General features: G+C 38.7%; 1 protein-coding gene across 1 annotated transcript; it reads right to left on the bottom strand.

Annotated features, from left to right (window-relative positions):
• Window positions 1-3,318: 3,318 nt before the first annotated feature.
• Window positions 3,319-18,963, bottom strand: WASF3 (WASP family member 3; the record flags this gene model as incomplete). The annotated part of the gene is made up of 8 exons (XM_083361768.1): window positions 3,319-3,476; window positions 4,621-4,991; window positions 6,237-6,503; window positions 9,856-10,031; window positions 13,535-13,652; window positions 16,006-16,159; window positions 17,726-17,860; window positions 18,831-18,963. The coding sequence occupies 8 exons, from the start codon at window positions 18,961-18,963 to the stop codon at window positions 3,319-3,321; spliced, it is 1,512 nt and encodes a 503-aa protein (XP_083217894.1).
• Window positions 18,964-19,415: the final 452 nt, after the last annotated feature.

Below are 19,415 nucleotides of genomic sequence, written 5' to 3'. Positions count from 1 at the left end.
AAAGATCTAAGTGTTATAAGATTTTTTTTTTAAAAAAGTGACTGTACTCTTTGCTCATTCTATTCAATATGGAGAAGTTCGGAGTTTTAATGAGAATTAGTTGAAGTATTTAAGGTACTATTTTTTATTTATTTATGATACCAAATTTATAGCTAATGCTCACTTATAGAGGAAAAAGGAGATGAGCAATTCTGCCACTAAGAGATACAATCACAAAGTGAAAAATCGAGTTGCTTCTTGTGAGGTGGGCAGCCACATAACTGTAATTAATAAATAGATTTAAAAAATAACATGATTGTGCCCAATGTACAATGGCAATTCCAGGTGAAGTTGTTAGCAAATCATTCATAGTTGTTAAATGCAATGACATGTGGCTACAACTTGCAACTTCTTGCCAGCTTCCATACTGACTTTGCTTGTCAGAAGACAACTGTATCACATGACCGTGGGATGCAGTGACTATTATATAGTTGCCATGAACCCAGATTGCAATCGCATAATTGTAACGATGTTGTGACGGCCAGAATTTTGAGGACCAGTTATAACTCCTTTTTCAGCACAACTATAATTTTGAACAGCCATTAAACAAGCAATTCATTAAGTGAGAACTATCTTTATTTGGTCAAGTTGTTTATGCAGCATTGGGTAAAATGAAAAGTGAACTGTATCTCACTAATGAGATCTACCAGACGCACAATGTTGAAAACATTAATGACATAACATCTCCTATTTAAAGGAATAATCTGGAGGGGGGAGGGGGAGCTAAAGTTAAGAGGGCAGACAGGAACAGATGCCAAGTACGTTTCTTAAATAAATAAATAAATACATCTGGAAGCAAAATGGCAACCAGTGCAGCTTGTGCAACATGAGCACCTGTAGGAGCCCCTAAAACTGTGCTGCTGCATTTTGTGCCAGCTGAAGCTTCCAAATATTCTTCAATGGTAGCTCCATGTAGAGCACATTGCAGTAGTCCAAGGCTGAGTGCAGGGCTTCATAATCCAGGAAAGGGTACAACTGGTATACAACAGAGTACCAAGCCCTGAGCCACTCCACAAAGGGAAAAGATGTTAGCTGGACTTCTCACTCCCTAGCAATATTGATTGAGATCGACCTTGGAGAAAGGAGCTGAACCAGCACAATACCATGCCATTGTGATGGCCTGCAACAGCACAGGCAGGGAGGTTATTACGCAGCAGGGAGATTGGTACAGTAGCAACAATCCCATGATCCCAGTTTCAAGAGAGGGTTTTAAAAGTGGAAATTTGTGGAGCAGGGCACCTAAAGGCCCAAAGAGATTCTCGGATGACTATTGTTGCTCCACCTTGTCTACCCTGGGTCTTGACTAGTGCAAAGCCCTAAGGCCAGTTGGACATATGTCTAAGAGGGGAACTCCCCCTTCTGGAGTCAGCCAGGTTTTGATGATGAATACCCGGTCAGCCTGCTCTTCTCCAATGAGGCCATAGATAAAGAGAGCCTTTTTATTAACTGACCTGGCATTTAATGCTTGTCATATATACCGTGTCTTGCTTTCTATAGGCAAGTAATAATAGGAGCAAGAGAATTAACGACTGGCTGAAACTCTAAAAAAAATAAAACAGACCAATCGTACTTTTAATGTCCAGTCCCTTAACTCTGGATTCTTACATGTTTAGCCTGAGATTTAGTAAGTGAAAACTGGTGGCAGTTTACCCACTACAAAGGAGATTTAGCAGCCTGTTCTATCTTGCAAGATTTGAGGAGAGGATGTTCCTTTGTTCTGCCAGCTAGAATAAAACAATAGGAAAAGTAGGAAAGGGCATTTTCTGGGCAGTGCTAACTCTGTTCCCTCAAAACACTGTAACAATGTCTTATAGAATCAGATATTTGAAAACAACAATGAAACTGTGAATTCTAGTCCTGCCATAGTCACAAAATCTGGCTGCATGACTTTGGGCCAGACACTCTCTCTCAGCCCAACGGACCTCAGAGGTTGTTGCTGGGGGGAAATAGGAGGAGTAGGGGGTATTAGGAACGTTCACCTCTGAGTTATTTATGAAAATAATAAAGGTGGGATTAAAAAATCTAAATAAAAATAATAATACAAAAACAGTACCTTGAATAGAGGCATCCCATTCTGTTTTCAACCCTGAGTAATTTCAAAGTAATTGAAAAGTATAAAGTAAATTAAGGTAGACATAAAGTGTAAATAGAAACTGCCATTTTTTAAAAATGATGACTCCAGTTCATTTTTATAGGCTGGCCAAAGGCATTATGAGTCTACCTTATATGTAATATAAGCAGCTCTTTAAATAATAAATGAGAAGTAAGAAAATTATATTAATCAATCTGGAACACACATTTCAATAATTAAGGTTGTATTTGTATGAGGAAACCAATCGTAAATGAGGCCATTAACCCATAATAATGGTGTAAGAGGAGCCTGGGTAGTTAATCGATCTTATCTTTGGAGCCCAACTATTCATAAATATATCTATAAATTCAATTATATTATTCACTGAACCATAAGGTCAATGCGCTCAACATAAACTGGATGAATTTAAAAAACAGATTATGAAAGCTGAACCAAATTAGCAAGGAGGAAAGGCATTTGGCATTCCACAGGATTGTGCAAAATCATTCAGATTCATTCTGTATCACCCTTCCAGATGGTTTTTACACAGCCGTAGTTTTTATGCTGTCAACCTTCTTCTCCATATATGCTATTTGAATAGATCCAGATCCAGAGTATTTGGAAATATAATTATGGTGAACAGAAACTCATTCATGAGATTCTTGCAGTTACAGGGTGGTTGATTTTTTTTTAATAAAGAAGAGATAACTAGCTGCTAGCAATTTTTGCATGTTAATGAAGATGAGTCAAAGTGGAAGAATCAATGACATTTCATTGCTTAAAAATATTGCTTTGCCATGATAAAGTAATTGCTTGTAATATTAAAATATTAAAATAATTATACGTACAAAAAACCCTGCTTTGCTGCAATTGATGCAGCAAAAACTGAAAATAAAGAGTTCATTTTTTTTTCATCTGCAGAAACACTAAAGCAGTGTTTCTTAACCTTGGCAACTTTAAGATGTCAGGACTTCAATTCTCAGAATATCCCAGCTAGCACACTGTCTGGGAAATTCTGGGCACTGAAGTCCAGACAAATTCCCCAAGTTGAGAAACACTGATCTAAAGTAACTGAATTATATCAACCTGAACATCACCAAGTAAGCCTGTTTGTTCTACTACTGGTATATACCAGTACTGCCGGGGTAGACTATAAATGATTTCCTAGGTCACTTCACATTGAATGCTTTGGTACCGGATCTTCATTTTCAGTCTGACCAGTCATTTTCATCACATTCTGACTCATCATCCGAATCGCTGTATTCCACTGCAATCCGTCGAGAAAGAATTGTGGCCACATCATTTCCAACTGGCTCACGCTTGGCCTCCTGTTCACGTTGCTCTTGTACCTTTTTCAGCTGGATTCCTGAGACAAGCAAAGAAACACAAGTTTTCGTGCTCATTTTTTCCCTTAAAAACCTTACAAATACACAGGACTCAAGCATTTGTGAAAATGTGCCAGAATTAACATAATTAGTAATCATTTATGCTTACCAAGCATGAAAATTATAAAAAAGCCAAATGTCCCTATTGATGTCTTAAATAAGCCAATGACTTATTTAAGTATATTAAAATCTTCAACGTCTATATTTTTAGAGTATTTTTCCTATAACCATATGTGGTATAAACAGCTCAACATTCATCTGAATATTATTCTATGTGGATAGGGTAATTATCTATTCAAGTTAACAATAGTAATAACTTAGGATTTAAAATAGTTCCCAATACCTATTTACATAAAATCTATATGGTTCATATGCTTTTTGATACTTTCAGATGTAGTTAAATGCATAATTACAAGCTCAAAAGTTGGTCTATCCAAGGCAATTGGCTACTTATAGTATCCGTGGGTGTGCATGCACCTACAACTTCCTTCACTTATACCCACCATGTATTTTGTGCTGCAGGGACCACTTTTTCTCCTCACTGGGAGAGAAAAGAAACCATCATCTCTCTCTCTTTCCTTGCTAAGAAGCAAGTTAACATCACTGCATTTTTGCAAGATGGCAGCAAAACAGAAAGACTGGCTCTCCAGAAGGAAAAAGATCCCTCTAAGAAAGAACCAAGATGGAGACCTGTGGCTGGAGGGTATAACAAGAGAGCTGCGGCTAGGAAAGAGCTGCAGGGGAGGAAGAAGCAAGTTTCCCTTCTGCCTCAGACAAATGACTCTCCTAAGTTCCTACATATATTGACCTACCACATTCATCATTTACCAGGCAGGCTGTCCAAATGGTATGGTACATGATGGACAAATTACACCCAGAAGGTACATGTTGAGAAAGATTGGGCAAGCATTTAAAAGCAGTTCGAGAACAACCACACTGTGCTTCTGTGGCCGATGATTGTTCCTCAAAAGAAAACTATAAATGCAACAGAAAACAAGAAAGCTGAGATACTGCTTTCAGCCTAAAACACAGTGTGGAACAGAGATCTCTAGTTACATTATGCAAGCGCTGAAGACCCAAAGCCCATCATATTTAAAAGCCCAGGTCAGAATTTGGAAGTCTTACCCATCCGAATAGCAGCAAGAAGATCACTTCGAGCACCGCTGCTGGGTGACTGGATAGACTCCTGGCTTTTAACCTCAGCTACTGCAGGAGTATGCAATGGAGAGGATGAAAGAGAAGATCCTGCAGCAGGGGGACCTGGAGGAAGAGGAGGTGGGCCAGGAGGAGAAGGAGCTGTAACAATATGCCCAGTAGAAGGAAGATGAAGAGTAGCAGAGTACAGAGTACCAGCCACTAGTCCAGAATGGGTAGGTAGCACAGGGATTTGGAGAGGACTAACAAAAGCAGTCTGGGCAGAAGGAATCGTAAGTGGTGACGCAAAGGGTGGTCCTCCTGAAGGATTGTAATAATCCGCCATCTGAGCTGCAATCATCCTATACATAAAACAGAATAAAATACTTGTTGGTTGAAGTTATCAAGTAGATCTGCAAAGTTAGAATCTATTAATGTTCTATTTGATTTGAGCTTTAAAAATATTCACTTCACTTACATTTTTCCCCAGTATAACTAGAACATTTATTTACAGCATCAATATTTTCCAAGTTGGCTCTTATTTAATCAGGAAGGCATACATGATTTAGGCAGAGGTTTGTCCTCCGAGCTTATTGCTTAGCTACCAGATGTTTCATTACTAAACTATAAACTAAACTTCCCTCCAAAACCCTGCTGAAGATGTTACTAAGTTTGGAAATGAAACATCCGGGAGCCAAGCAGCAAGCTTGGAGGACAAATCTCTGCTTAAATCTTCAATCCAAGCTATAAGTATTCTCTACAATTTCTAAGGCACAAATGATTAGGAACAAATTACACACTATTTTCCAGTCTCAACATAATTTTCCCCATATTAAAATTTTAGCTCAACAGCTTCAAAGTATCTCTGGGAAGTAGTAACTTTTTTTGCTTAGATATTTTATTTAAGAAAATAAATCTCTGAGTATGGTTAACAACATGCAGTTCAGCATACAATCCACACACCACTGATACTTTGAACATTCATAATGAGCAAACCTTGCCCCTATCTTGTTTGTTCTTCATGATCCAGAAGCTATTACTATGGCACTCTTGAAGAGCAGGAGAAAAGCGTTTTAAATAGTTAGGCTCCATCAAGTCAGATACAGCCACTTATGATTCTACAGATGCTTGCCATCTCAGCCTGCCCTCCAGGTATTAAACACAGCAATTCTAAAACTATTGCAGTCCCATTTAACCATCTGATTCATTGTCTTCCTGTTCTATTTTTTTCCAAACTGACAAAGAAAATTTTCTAGTCAATCATCCAGTTGCATCATATGTTTACTTACATTTGCTGATCACTGTTTAACTCCAACCCCAGGCCACAGCCCTTTATCGGGCAGTGAGCTGTTCAGAACCAGGCCACATGAAGCAGGGGGTGAGTGCACACACACACATCCCCACCTGCCAAGCAGTGGGTGAGTGTGTGCGCTCCATTTGAGTGAGCGGTGGGCGCGTGTGCCCATTGCTCATGCAAATGGAGCTGCACACATTCGCTTGACCACTGCTTGTGGAACCATTCCCTTTCTCCCCTCTCTCTACCAATCAGCAAAACTGGAAATGTTGGGGAACTCTGGTTTAACATGAGGACCAAACTATCTATTTACCCATAATCTGCTGGTATCAATGCAACGGTGCCCAGAGCACCATCTAAGATTTGCGGTGGGGGTGGGGGTGGTTCTTGAGGCCTATTCAAAGTAGCATGTTGCATTGTTGTAGAAGATGACCTATATTCATGTTCAAGGCCCTGTTTTGCAAGCATAAACTGAGATCCATCTCCTGTTCCACATGAAGGCACATGGCAAAACTGATGGTGGACTGAATGATTTGGAGTAGCAGGATATGAATAACTGGTAACATCTGAAGCATGGGATCTGAAATTAAAAACAAGAATAAGAGGAACCATGAACAAAACATAGTAGGCTCACTCAATTTAAATGATCATTTATTTAACATTTTACAGCTTGTTAGTAGATGAGTTATTAATGCAACATTAAAAGTTAAAGCAACTTAAAATGTAAGCCACATTCACAAAAAACAACTTTTCTCTAATTTTCAAATTATAGGATATATATTCCAAAATATATCAAGGCAGACAAGGAACATCAGCAAGAAAAATCAGAAGATGAAAGTAAAATTACAGATAAAGGCAGATTATTACGTTTTATCAAAATCAAACCCATTACAAAAATTTAACTGTTTTTTATTTTTTTTTATTGAAAAGTTTTAACATACAATTTTCCTTTAAAAATCCCCCCTTCCCCCTCCCTCCTCCCCCCCCTACCTCCCCCCCTCCCCCCTCCCCCTCCCCCCCCGACTTCCCAGAGCTAAATACAAGGTATATATATAAAAAGCAATCATAAACAATCATATACTAACAACTATAAACTCTAAAATCCATCACTCTCTAGCTTATATAGGATAAAACAAGCCTTAGTAATATTAAATATGTATAAAAAGAAACTAAAATAAGAAAAGAAAAAAAAACAAAAACGAAAGACTTATTCAAATGCTACATAAAACTTCTTAACCCTATACTTGTTCTGGATAAACTCAATCCATTTTCTCCATTCCATAATATAGCGTTCTTGCGAATGATCTTTCAAATAGGCCGAAATCTTCGCCATCTCTGCCAGGTCGGAAACCTTTAAAGTCCACTCTTCTATGGTCGGCAGTTCCTCTTTCTTCCAATATTGACCTATCAAAAGTCTTGCTGCCGTAATTAAGTTTAACATCAACTTGGTGTCCACAACTGTAGCGTCTGTAATTATTCCCAACAAAACAAGTTGCGGACAAAACTTTATCCTCTGTTTAAAAATCTTCTGCATATTCCACCAGACTTTTATCCAAAAAGCCTTAACCTTCTTACATGTCCACCATATGTGAAAATATGTTGCATCTTCATCACCGCACCTCCAACATTTAGGCTGATAATTCGGATACATACTTGCAAGCTTTTTAGGATCTAAATGCCATCTATAAAACATTTTGTAAAAATTCTCTCTTAGATTTTGAGCTTGTGTAAATTTTACGTTCCTCACCCAAATCTTTTCCCACGTGTCCATTGTGATAACTTCCTGGATGTTTTGGGCCCATTTTATCATACAATCCTTAACAAGCTCTGTTTCTGAGTCAATCTCTATCAATGCAAGATATATCCGTTTGATATGTGCTGGTCCCTGATTTCTAACTTGCTTTATCAAATTTTCATCAGTCATTGTAAAACCATTTTTCTGGTCTTCTTTCCACCTGGCCCGTAGCTGAGTATATTGAAACCAGTTTTGAACAACCTTCTCTTCTCGCAAGAGGCTATATGACTTCAAACACCAGACATTTCTTTCCAAACTTAGGATCTCCTTGTATGTAGTCACATCATGTTTGAAGCCAGCATGTATATTTTCTATTGCGTGTTTTGGAATTGCCCACAATGGTATCTTGCAACTCAACTTATGTCTATACTTCTTCCAAACTCTCAGCAATGCCTGTCTTAAAATATGCACCCTAAAATTTAACTGTTTTTTAATGTGGAACTTTTTCCTGGGATTTTTTTTTGCATAAAATTAATTTTATCTGAAGAGAGAGAGAGAGAGAGAGAGAGAGAGAGAGAGAGAGAGAGAGAGAGAGAGAGAGAGAGAGAGAGAGAGAGAGAGAGAGAGAGAACTGTTAGCTGGTCACAAAGCTTAGAAAACAGCTTAGTACTTAGCAGTTAAAACCAAGCAACACTGTCCTTGCATCCCTATGCTGCAGAGAAGCTGAATTAGTAAAACAAATTATGCCATATTGTCACATGGTTAAAAATAAGTGAAACAGATGCTTATCATCTTATTCAGATGGAAAGCCAGGAAGTTAACAAAGCACTAGAGCTTTCAATAAAAAGAAAGACAATCCCTCTGGGCATCTGGGACTCTTTTATGCCTCCTGCCTGCTCTTGTTTCTTTATGTCACTTATGAACCCAGTGCCCATTTTCCTTCTCTTCCACTCTTCTCTTCTGGACCTTACTTTTCTCACATTAACTTGCTGATGCCGGCTTGAATTCAGCTTGTGAATTCTCTGAATCATAATGGGCACAATACAAATCAAATACAACAAAAAGGATTATGTACAGGATGGAAACACGAGAATTTCATGTGCCAAGAGTTGCATTAGGACAGGCATATGTTACATAGAACAATGTTATATATGTTTTCTATGCAAGATACAAAAAACAGTTTTGAACCTAGGTGTGCTTATTTTAATGGAATTGTTGCTTATTACAATCTGTTTACAACAAAGCAAAGCAAAGCAAGGTTTTTATTTTGCTAAGTCACAAATAAATAAAGACAGGCAGAAAAAGACAGTAGACCAAAAGGCTTGAAAGATGTGAATTAACTAAGATAACAGAATCAGTAGGATTACAAAAGAGAGGTAGAAAGAGGTGACTCTTTCAGATGGAGAGATCAGAACTTGTTATTAAAATATCACACAAAATATTATAAACTGGAAAATATCTTCTTAATGCAGACAATTTCTATTGGCTAGAAATTCTAGAAATAAAAAAATTGTTTTAAAACTTGATTATGCAATAGTTAGTTACAAAGCTTTTGTATGCCCAAGCTTTAAAATGAATACAACATGACATAGGCAAACCACAACAGATGTTAATGGAACAGTGAAGTTCTTGGGCTGCACTATTTGTTGTATGTGTTCCATTCTTCAAACCAAGTAGCACCACAAAAATGAAATAATGCCTGACCAATCTAATTTAAACACTGTACTTGAACATAGAGGCCTCTGGCTAAGCCAGGGGTGTCAAACTGCTGGCCCGCGGGACAGAGCGTCACGGAGAAACTGCGCCCATCCCATTTTCGGCAATGGGAAAAAGTTCCGATACGTCGCGCGACGTTTGACATGCCTGGGCTAAGCTCAAGGACAACAATACAGATATCTCATGAGGTTTTTTTTAACACCTTTGCTTTAAGCACACTGCCTGACACAGAAAGGGGCCATTTTCTGTCCCAGGTTTCTACATTACTTTTTGCTGCAACAGGCTGCTGCAAAAAACAAAAATCTTTTAAAAATAAGTCTTCGTGGTTAACCTAATTCAGGAGAATGCAGACACCAAATTCCCCAAATCATCCAATCTAAAAAAGAAAGATAAATCTATCTTATACAAGTGGAAGTTATAAATCCGCACACACGAAGGATACTAAGCACCACTGAATATATAAATCTTATTATCCACAGACCTAGTTTCAGAGCAGAGACCCCCTTCAGAAGACGCTCCAGGGTAAACATTCTGAGACAACCGGTTTTCTGGTCTAAGTTCTTTGTCATAGGCCATCATATTCCACTCCTGGCGCCTGTTCCTTGCTTTTCTAACCTTTTTCACCTCACGAGTTGTGCCATCTATACGTTTTTGATCCTGATATAATATAAAAAAGCAATAAAGCATGCAAAAGAGAGAAACAAGGAAAGAGCAAGTTTAATGCTGTTAAGAATATGGAAATAAGATGTGCAGGTGAGCCAAGCATAATCAAAGCATATATTAGATTCCCTTGGTTATTTATATAACAAAATATCAGCTATGTTTATAGCATTTATAGCATATGGACATCTCATGGTCACATATTCACTTTTTTTGTTCCGGTGAAAGGATTCTAATGTTATAGTTTGCAAAACTTCCTCTATACGATCTAGTCAAAGCAATTGGACTAACAAATCAATAGTTTTTCAATACATCACATTAAGTATCTTGAAAATATTTTCTCATTAAATGTGAGTCGGTACAAATAGCCTTTTGTTGAATTTGTCTTCCAGCTGCAAATTAAGCCTATTCAACTTTTAATTTTGTTCCTCAAATGAAGCATGTATTTATTCTGAAACAAGCTGATTTCCACATTTCCTAAGACTGAGCCAAGCAGTTTGATTTTGTTTCTCTCAAGCATTTCTCATGTTAACTGATTAGATACTTGTTCAATAGCTTAGGAATTTGGACAATTTTTTAAAGCCAAATCAAACAGTGTTTTCAAGGTTTGGATGCATATAACTTTCAAATAGCTTCAGAATATCCCATCTCTTTCTATGGGGGGTGAGCTATTACCCCCTGTAGATAGGGCTCGCAAATTGGGAGTCCTCCTAGATTCACGGCTTACTTTGGAAGATCATATAGTGGCCGTGACGAGGGGGGCCTTTGCCCAGGTTCGCCTGGTGCACCAGTCGCGGCCCTATCTAGACCGGGATGCCCTGCGTACGGTCACTTATGCGCTCGTGACCTCTCGTTTAGACTACTGCAACGCTCTCTACATGGGGCTGCCCTTGAAGACCACTCGGAGGCTCCAACTGGTACAGAATGCAGCCGCGAGAGTTGTGTTGGGAGTCTCCCGATACTCCCATGTTACACCTCTGCTCCGCGAGCTGCATTGGCTCCCAGTTGTCTTCCGGGTGAGGTTCAAGGTGCTGGTATTGACATACAAAGCCCTACATGGCATGGGTCCGGAATACCTTGGGGAGCACCTGCGGCCGGCATCAACTTCCCTCCGCCCAATACGCTCCCACAGAGAGGGTCTCCTCAGGGTGCCACCGGTCAAAGAATGCCGACTGGTGGTCCCCAGGGGGAGGGCGTTCTCTGTGGGCGCGCCGGATTTATGGAACCATCTTCCGGTTGAGCTCCGGATGGCGCCCGACCTTCGCTCCTTCCGGCGCGATCTAAAGACGTATCTTTTTGAATAAGCTGGCCTGGCCTGATGGAAGGGGGTTGGGTTTTTATTACTTTTAAATGCGTTTTAATCTATCTAAGAGTTCTGGGCACTTGTTTAATCTTTTTTTAATTTTTGTATTCTGTTTTTTAACATGTATTGCCCTGTTCACCGCCCTGAGTCCTTCGGGAGAAGGGCGGTATACAAATAAAATTAATTAATTAATTAATTAATTAATTAATTAATTCTTACAGTATAGGTCAGGGGTGTGAAACTCACAACATCATGTGATGTGTTGCGACGTATCATGACTTTTTTTCCACTGCCAGCAATGGGGTGGGTGCGGTTTCGGCATGACGCATCCAGCCCGCGGGCTGGCAGTTTGACACCCTAGTATAGGCTGTCTATGTTCAGAGACCTTGTTTAGAACTGACAACTTAATTGTTAAGCGAAAACAGTCACTAAGTGATATCAAGAGTGTGCTTACAATTTTACTGCAGCTTTCATTTACTTTACAGACCTGCAAAGGTCGTAAATGTGGGGACTAGTTGTAAAGTTACTTTTTCATCACTGTGGTAACTGTGAATGGTCACTAAATGAGAACTACCTTTTCAGATTTACAGAGTGCTGATCATTTTGAATAAGTGCTTACTTCCTGCTTATTACTGTCATAGTAGATAGACAGACACTGAACCAGGTGAACCTATCAGGTGCTGCCTGAGGCGTGATGACAGGTTCTTAATCATATGGATCATCATGATAAAACAACTGACTTTGAGAGAAATTCACTGGTTCTTAATAAAGAGGGTCCTTGACTTACATTCACAATTGGGACTGGATTTTTCATCCTAAATTATTACGATTGTAACTCGAGGGACCTATGTGATTAGACCCCATTTTACGACATTTTCTGCAATGGATTTTCAGTGAATCACCCACACTTGTTTAGCAAATTCACAGATGTAAATGCAAAACTATTTTTCCAAATGGGCATTTTTTTTTTGCTAGAAACTGGCAACAAACATTGCAAATTGCAGTCATGTGACCGCAGAATTCTACAACTAGTCAAATAGGTGAGTCAGTTGCCAAGCACCTAAAATGCTGTCACATGACCACAGGGACGGATGTGAGATATTTCATGATGGTCAAAAATGCCTTATGGGCCATTAAGCACCCATTCTGGGCCCGTTGTAATTTTCAATGGGTATTAAGCGACCAGTTGCAAATCAAGGACTTTCCGTAAATGTAGTTAAGAGGGGAAAATTCTCAGCGAAGCAATTCACAAAATGAATACCATAAAAAACACTAGCAGCATCTGTTAGATTTGTTTTTCCAACCACATTTCTCCATAATGTCCTACCAAATCCCTGTTTCCCACAGTTATTAATCTCCTTTACTATGTGCTTATTGTTTGTGTCATCATACTGACAAAATGTAAGTTCCTCGTAGAAGAAAAACAATATAGGTCACCCAATCACTGCAATGTGATATTCCTATTTCCACAGAGCCTCTAGATCCACTAACTTGTCTTTTGTGGCACAGTTAAGAAAAACAAAACAAAACAAGAATTACTCTTTTAATTCTGTTGCTTTTTACGCATTACCTGAGAGTTTCAGTCACTTAATTAGTTTCAGAGCTCCAGGGATTGCTCACATAGCACATATACACACTTATTTCAAAACGTACGCTATCAAATTCCTGAATTTTATTACAACTCTACGATCCGAAAATGGAGAATTCAGGTAACATTCCTTCATGATCTCATTTATATGCATTCACATTCAAAGCAGCAAACTTCATTCCTCAATTACGGTAATCCATTATTTATGCAGCACAGTTATAATAGAACTATGCTAATCCTTCAAAGCTGAAGCTTAAAATAATGGAAAAGTTCTTCAGTTTGCATTAGACAGAAACTCTGAAGGATTTTATGAAATTTTTGTAATAATGCAAAATATCTTCCAAAATTTAGTTATATTGTAAAACTAACTGGGAGTTTCTCTAAATGCTCCATTAACAAATCTCCAGAATATTTTTCTTTTCAAAATGCAAATAAGAAAGCACACATTTAAAATGAAAGGTAAAGGAATAGTTTGAAATACAGAACAGCTTTGGCTTTCACAACCATTCCTATGTCAGGAACATTGTTAAAATACAGTATAAGCTATTTATCCTAAAATATGATTGATAAATTATGTTTATTTTTTTTTAAAGAACTGTTTTGATTTACCTTCTGTCGTCTCTTCTCTTTTCTCTTATGCTCTGTATCTTGTAACATTTTTTCTTTCCAGAGGTCAAAGAAATAAGAAGGATCAGTATAAAATTTTAAGCCATCTTTTTTATCATCTCTGTAAAAAAAAGTGGAACAAAACACTATTTTAAATGGCCACTCCTGATGCTCGACTCAGTATGCTAATGCAGAATTCGTGTAAAGCAGCAGATAAATATTTATTCTGAAAGAGGAACGGGTCACTATTACCTCTCCATAAAAAAAAGTTAAATTTCCAATGGAAAAGATCCTTGAATACCTTTGGAGAGAGTTCTGCCAGGCATAGCCTAAGAGAAGTTACTGGGCATACTTCATATTCGCCTAAAGAGCTCACAGGAGACCTTTGGGCCCAACCTATTTCCCAGAGTTGTTGCTATAGGGATAAAATTATGGGAGATCCCCACGTATGCCTCCATCAGATTGTAGTCTGGATGGGCTTTACTGGGAGGAATGAGTGAAGAATGCTGGGAATGTATGTGAAAAGTATCTAACCTCAGCAGAAACACCCAAAGTCATCTAAGTTGCCCAACTAAAGCAAACAGGCACCAATACTGGGTAGCAGTTATGTAGAAGATAAACAATAATAAAGTTGGAAGGGACCTTGTAGGTCATCTAGTCCAACCCCCTGCTCAGGCAGGAAAGTAGGTAGATGATAATCACTTCAATGACAATGGGAAAGGCATATCTTCATACTGCAGAAAGCAATGGTAATCCAGCCTATATTTTGCCAAAAATACCCCACATGGAAATAACAACAACAACAATGAGTTGGAAGAGACCTTGGTGTCTTCTAGTTCAACCCCCTGCTCAGGCAAGATCCCCTATACCAGGTGTCTTCAAACTTGGCCCTTTTATGACTTGTGGACTTCAACTCCCAGAGTTCCTCAGCCAGGCACGCTGGCTTGAGGAATTCTAGGAGTTGAAGTCCACAATCATAAAAGGGGCAAGTTTGAAGACCCCTGCCCTATACCATTTCAGACAAATGGTTGTCCAGTCTCTTCTTAAAAATTTCCAGTGTTGGGAGTATTCACAACTTCCGGAGGCTGGTTGTTCCATTCATTAATTGTTCTTAACTGTCAGGAAATTTCTCCTTAGCTCTAGGTTGCTTCTCTCTTTGGTTAGTTTCCATCCATTGCTGCCTTCAGGCACTTTGGAGAATAGCTTGATTCCCTCTTCGTGGCAACCCCTGAGATATTGGAACACTGCTATCATGTCATCCCTACTCTTTCTTTTCACTAAATTAGACATACCCAATTCCAGCAGCCGTTCCTTATATGTTTTAGTCCTCTAATCATCTTTGTTGCTATTCTCTGTACTCTTTCCAGAATCTCACCATCTTTTTTACATTGTGGTGACCAAAACCGGATGCAATATTCCAAGTGTGGCCTTACCAAGGCATTATAAAGTGGTATTAACACTTCAACATGATCTTGATTCTATCCCTCTGTTAATGCAGCCTAGCACTATGTTGGCTTTTTTGGCAGCTGCAGCACACTGCTGGATCATATTTAAGTAATTGTCCAGATATTGAAGAGTACTAGGCCTAAGACGGAACCTTGTGGTACCCCACTACTTACTTCTCTCCATGTGGATGTAGTGCCATTGAGAACTACTCGGCGAGTACAGTTTGTCAGCCAGCTACAGATCCATCTGGTGGTGGTGTTGTCTATTCCACCTTTTTCTAGCTTACCAAGGAGTAGGTTGTGGTCTACTTTGTCAAATGCCTTCTTGAAATCTAAGTATACTACATCCACTGCGTTTCACTGGTCTATAGTTTAATCACTTTATCGAAGAATGAGATAAGATTGGTTTGGCATGATCTGTTTTTAACAAACCTGTACTGGCTACTAGTTATGACCTTGTTTGCTTCTAGTTATTCGCAGATCTGTTTTTTGATTATATTTTATAGGATCTTCCCAGGTAGTGATGTTAAACTGATTGGTCTGTAGTTTCCTGGGTCCGTTTTTTTCCGTTTATTGAAAATGCATTGAACCTCAGCACCCTTTCCAATCCTCAGGTACCTCCCCGGTGCTCCAGGATTTATGAAAGATGTGGTGCAACAGTTCTGAGATAACATCTGCAAGCTCTTTCAGAACTCTGGGATGTAATCTGTCAGGTCCCACTTCTTATCTATTTGTAAGGATTAAGTCGAGTATAGCTTTACAACTAGTTGCCTCCTCCACCTTTTGGGTGACAAAGTTGTTGGCTAGGTTGGTTGGGAATCTGTTTGATCTCCTGCTCACTGCAGAGTTTGTCTCAACAGTTGATATTTGGATAGTTGAAGTCTCCCATTACTACTGTGGTATGCTTCCTACATGCATTTGTTAACTGAATACATGTAGAACATTTTTTTTCTCTTGTGAAAATACAATACGTAAGAAGAAAACTTCATACCCAGCTAGGTCAGATTTATCCATTTCAAATTACAATACCTGTATGACGTGAGAATATTCAGTGGAGGTGGTTTGTCACTCTGATTATAAATATCAGCGACAGGACTGGGAATGCTGCTCTTTGAAACAACCTGTTGATCCTGTATTGTAGAACTTTTGAATGCTTTCTTCATATTAATATCTTGCAAAGAAACTGTTAGCAAAAAGAAAGGATAGCCACACAGAGACTGAGAGTAGCTGAGAGTAGCTATTTACAATATGCAAATGAAATGACTGAACAAAAGCAATTAAAAGGAATGATTACAACTGATGCATCTCATTTTGTATGTACAATATGAACTGTGTGCTGCACGAGTCAAAATTGTGAACAATTAAAATAGGGAATTATTCAGATCTGTGGCTTATTAGCCTTTATGTATCGCTTTTATTGTTTACATTCCATATTCATATTCATATATTCCCGCGTAGAATTGAAGGTGTAGGAGCAACCCGCCTTGATTGACAGACGAGTCCCAACCACCAAGAATGATACCAGACCCAAACTCATGATAACATCACATGACATCACCACCACACAACCATTCAAAAAGCAAATCCGAACCCACAATGATAACGACGCACAACCACAAAACAGAAACCTAACTACAGCTGCAACATCAGCCACTTTAAACCCCTCCAAACCACACAATAAGCAAACTGACACCCACTATAAAAACATGGCACCACCACAAACACGAAGCCGAACAAAAGCAGCACAACTCACCAGCTCAGGTCTAAGGCTGGCAGCTGAGACCAGCCCATCCACTCAAAACACACACCCACCCAATCAGAACACACCCACCATTCAAAACACACTCCCACCCAATCAGAACACACCTAGTCCCCCACCCAATCAGAGCACACCTCCACCCACAGAACACACCCCGTCTGGCAGTTTAAAAAAGAGGAACAAACAGCCACTACCACATGCTTCTCCCAGAAGAAGGAAGCTGAAGCCACCAGCCTGAGGATGACGGATGGGATTCCGTCGAAACGTTGCTCCTATACCTTCAATTCTACGCGGAAAAAAACCCGAATGACCAAAGATCCACATACAAACACCCGCGAAAACCTCAGAAAACACACACACACACACACACACACACACACACACATTCCTATAAGTATTGTTTCTTTTCCTTTCTCTGACAACTCTTGTAAAAACAAAAGAAAAAAACAATATAATTTTGTTCGTCTCACTGATTTTGATAGATATATAAAGCATTTCATAGGAAGTCATAATTGTCATAATAGGATAGCTTCTTTCTTTAATCATTACTTTTTTAATAGCAATACTTCATTAACATTCAATGAATAGTATTCTTCCCATTAAAGTAAAATCATTCTAGCAAAATACTGAATATGGATTGTACAAAATGGCCTAAATGCTAAAATTTTGTTAAAAGAACATTAAGACATATTCTAGAGTATTTTTATATGAGGACTGCTAAGCCAACTTGGAAAGATCCTCCTCAAGCAATATAACAAGCACATTGCAAAAAGAGGCACGGAGAGAATTTATCTGTCAAAAAATATTAAGAGATTTTATTAAATTGATTAATTTGCTGCTCCTATCCCACATACAAATGTGGGTCTTTTTCTGAAGCAGATACTATTTTAAGAGATCAGTTACATCATAAAAAGTAATAATTGCTGTATAGTTAACTACGTCTTTTTGTCCATAGTACTTTTGGCATAATACCTGCATGAAACTGCCTACCTTCTTCCACAGTTGAATCCAGTTGAGTAACCTTGACAGACAGACGGTCAATTCTGTCTTGAAGAGAATTTGCTCTGATGTAAAAGTTGTTGGCTTCGTTAAACAACTCACCAAATATATCTTCAGCATGTTTGCCTAGAGAGAAAAAATAGGATCATGTTCCCCAGCTTAGAAATACATGTTTTTATTTATTTATTTACAAATATTTAATGATGATACCAGATCCTGTAACATTCTGACATTTTTAAAGAATATTATAAAAATTCTTCAAGATATTTTTTTACTGTAATCCTGAGGGCTTTTTGTAAGCAATTCTATATAGAATCATCCAGTATCTTTCAACTTGACTGATGACTACTGCTTAAAAATACAGTTGAACTTCCAAAATAACATTGCAATTTATAACCTCTCTGAATGGCCAGGACAGCTACAAGTCCCCAGAATGATATGAAGAAGCAAACAGCTATGAAGCAAAAATAGATATACCCAACCAAAAATCCTTACATTTTTCCTGCTGTTCTTAGTTTCATCTATAAAAACTAGGCATTTAAAATATGGAATTATAGGGTAAGGAACCCCAACATAAAGGGACGCGGTGGCTCAGTGGGTTAGGACGCTGAGCTTGTCGATCAGAAGATCGGCAGTTTGGCAGGTTGAATCCCAAATGCCGCATAGCAGAGTGAGCGCCTGTTACTTGTCCCAGCTTCTGCCAACCTAGCAGTTCAAAAGCACGTAAAAATGCAAGTAGAAAAATAGGGACCACTATGGTGGGAAGGTAACAGCATTCCGTGCGCCTTTGGCGTCTAGTCATGACCACGGAGACGTCCTCGGACAAGTGCTGGCTCTTCGGCTTTGAAACGGAGATGAGCACCGGCCCCTAGAGTTGGAAACGACTAGCACACATGTGCTTTACCTTTACCCCAACATATGAAGTTTAGGCAGATTAGAATCCATCCCACTTCACTGTGTCCCTTTCACAGCACATGTGCTTCTGTCACAAAACTTAAGATAAACTTGAAAGATGCCCCATGTTCCTCAATATTCCATATAAAAATAGGAAGAAAAAAATAAAGAATAGCATTAAAAAACAACTCAAGGAACTTACTTAAGCTGCTTAGCTGACGTATGATGGCAGCAAGAGTACTATTGGTTACACATTCCAATTCACTAGTAATTCCTTCGGGTAAAACTCCTTGGCAGAGGTGCCGAGGTTCAATGTTCCTTTTGATTAATGGCATGTTTCAAGGTCTGTAAAAAGAAAGAACAAAACATTATTTTCATCCCCCTCCAACAGGAAAGCAAGAGTTAGTGTAATGTAGAGTGAGAAATGAGCCCATGTCTCACAGAGAATGTGACAGTGCATATTTGGCTAATTATTTCAGGAAGATCATCCATAAAAAGCATTTTTTTTTAGTTGTGGCACCCATTTATGGGAATGCCTTCTCTCTCCAAATAAGCACAGTGACCTTGCTCTAGTTCAGGCATCTACTAAAAATATTCCTATTCTTCTTTACCATTTGAGAGCCCAAATATTGCTGGCAAATTCATCACTACCACTGTTATAATTTTGTATTTTATTGAATTCAAGCGTACTCTTAATACTGTGTATTGCATATCAGGAAACATATACTGCATTTAATTAAACGATCTCATGAAACTTGCTATAGTCTCTTCCTTAATACTGAAGAGG

This window comes from Vipera ursinii (genome assembly GCF_947247035.1).
Source record: "Vipera ursinii genome assembly, chromosome: 4".
Classification (NCBI taxonomy): Eukaryota; Metazoa; Chordata; class Lepidosauria; order Squamata; family Viperidae; genus Vipera; species Vipera ursinii.
Note: the sequence above shows the minus strand (reverse complement) of the source record. Positions and strands in the feature narration are given on the sequence as shown.